The 2,234-nt window shown below is 39.3% G+C and overlaps 1 protein-coding gene across 1 annotated transcript in view; it reads left to right on the plus strand.

Moving 5' to 3' along the window:
• The window catches only part of LOC109124604, a 9,500-nt gene continuing 7,462 nt past the window's right edge, over positions 197 to 2,234 (plus strand). Inside the window, exons 1-2 of the mRNA XM_010432966.2 lie at positions 197 to 935; positions 1,557 to 2,227. Coding sequence (XP_010431268.1) covers positions 731 to 935; positions 1,557 to 2,227 — 876 coding nt within the window. The 5' untranslated portion in view covers positions 197 to 730. The remainder of the gene's footprint in view (positions 936 to 1,556; positions 2,228 to 2,234) is intronic.

The raw sequence follows: 2,234 nt of genomic DNA on the forward strand, positions 1-2,234 counted from the left end.
TTTTTTTTTATTTTTACTTTTTGGCCATATTTACAATTTTTTTTTTTTAAAATTATAAATATATAAAAGAAAAAAGAAGAGAGCGGACGCGAAAAAGAAAATGAAATAGAGTTTAATTGGCATCTTTAGGTTACACAGAGAGAGGGATAATTATATATTTTTTTTTTTCTCTTTCATCCTTCTTTCTTCTTCTTCTATATTTCTCTTTTTTTTTGTTTTTTTGTTTTTTTTTTTTTCTGGGGAGCTAAGCTAAAATACATATACAGAGAGAAATCGCCGATATAATAAAATCCAAACTTTTGGTTTCGTCTTCAACCCCGAAATTAAAGGAAACCTCTTTTCTCTTTTTTTTAGCACCGGTGAAATCTCTCTCTCTCATCTCTCATCTCTCTCTCTCTCTCACTAGTGTTGTTATACAATACAGCTTTGGGGGCTCCTCTCTCTCTCTCTCTCTCTCTTCTACAGGTTTCCACCTCCGCCTTGTTTTTGATTCTGTTTTCTGGGTTTGCTTCGGATTGACGAAACCCTAGTTTGATTTTTTTGTTTATCAGAAGAAGAAGAAGCCTTCCATTGATTTTGGTTTCCTCCCCCTCAGCTGCTGCTGCTGCGCTCTTGATTTTTTTTTTTCGAAGCCTTATCTCTTTTTGGGTTTCCTACGGACGACGGGAAGAGGGGGGAATCTGGAGTTAAAGGGAGGGGTTACTCATATGCGATTCTTCTGGATAACTTGATGCCGCAGGATCACGCATCGTGGGATCGGAAAGAGCTCTTGAGGCAGAGGAAACACGATAGGCCTGAACCTTCTTCTTTTGATTCGCCTTTTAGATGGAGGGATTCTCCTTCTTCTACTCCTTCTTCTCACCATGTTCCCCGCGAGTTTTCTCGCTGGGGATCTGGTGGTGACTTCCGCCGGCCTTCTTCTTCTTCTTCTTCTTGTAAGTCCCCCTACCCTCTCTTTTTTTTTTGTTCTCTCTAATTAGGGCTTTGAATCCGCCGGCTCTGTTTTTGGTAGATTCTATTTTTATGGATTTGTTAGATATTTACTTTTCCCTTTTTTAAAAAAAACAGAGGGCTGGTTGATTTAGAAGCAAATCCTTGTTTCTTAGATTGAGTTTAGGTTTTTTTTTGGGAGCATTACCCCAGCTCTGAGGATTGACATGAAGTGAATTCATGATGTTTACTCTTGAAAGGGCGCAATTTTTTATTACTCAGGTTGATATAGTTTGATAGCGATAGGACTTTTTGTAGCTTCAGTTGTGTTCATGAATCTTGAAACGGATATTAGAGCCTAACAGCGTGGAGTGCTGTTAGTTTTAGTTTTACATGTTATAGATTTGGATGAAGATAAGTCAATAATCTTGCATTTTTTTTTTGTCTCCTAAAATTGATTTCTCGTTAGGATGATCCTCAGTTTTGACTGACTTTTGGGGAATCTTATATTACATGTTTCGCCTTTGTTTTTTTAATTTTGCAAGTTATATATTTTGATGTACATAGGTCTTACTTTAGTTTTTGATTCTCAGATTCCTTAATCTTCACTTTTATTTTTTCTGAAGGTCATGGTAAGCAGGGTGGACGGCACCAGTTTGCGGAGGAGAGTAGTCATGGATACACATCTTCTCGGTCCAGTGCCCGTATTTTTGACAATGATTACTATAGGCCATCTGCATCACGTGGAGACTGGAGATATACCCGGAATTGCAGGGATGATAGAGTTTCTGTAAGCCAGAAGGAATGGAAATGCAATACATGGGAGATGAGCAACGGATCTTCTAGAAGTTTTGAGAGGCCATTTGGTATTAGAAATGGTCGGAGGTCAGTTGATGAAAGGCCGCTACACGCTTCTGATACTCATACTACTGCCGTGAACTCTTTCGATCCAACCAACTCTGCTCATCAGCCGGACACTGAGGTCTATACCCCAGTACGGTCACTTAAGTTCAAAAGTGAGCAGAAATTTTCAGATCAAAGGCTATCACTTCCTTCAGATCCTCATTCTGACTGTGTTAGCTTGTTTGAACGGCCTTCTTCCGAGAACAATTATGGCAGTAAGGTTTCTTCTCCAGCAAAGCAATGCAATGATTTGATGTATGGTCGAAGGATAGCTAATGATAATTCATTAGATCCCCCAATCCTCAATGCAGAGCTGGAGGGGACTTGGGAACAGCCTCACATGAAAGACCCGCAAGAAGATAATAGGTTACATGGTATCAGTGATTTAGACGGTGCTAGGA

This window comes from Camelina sativa, chromosome 9 (genome assembly GCF_000633955.1).
Source record: "Camelina sativa cultivar DH55 chromosome 9, Cs, whole genome shotgun sequence".
NCBI classification, from domain to species: Eukaryota; Viridiplantae; Streptophyta; class Magnoliopsida; order Brassicales; family Brassicaceae; genus Camelina; species Camelina sativa.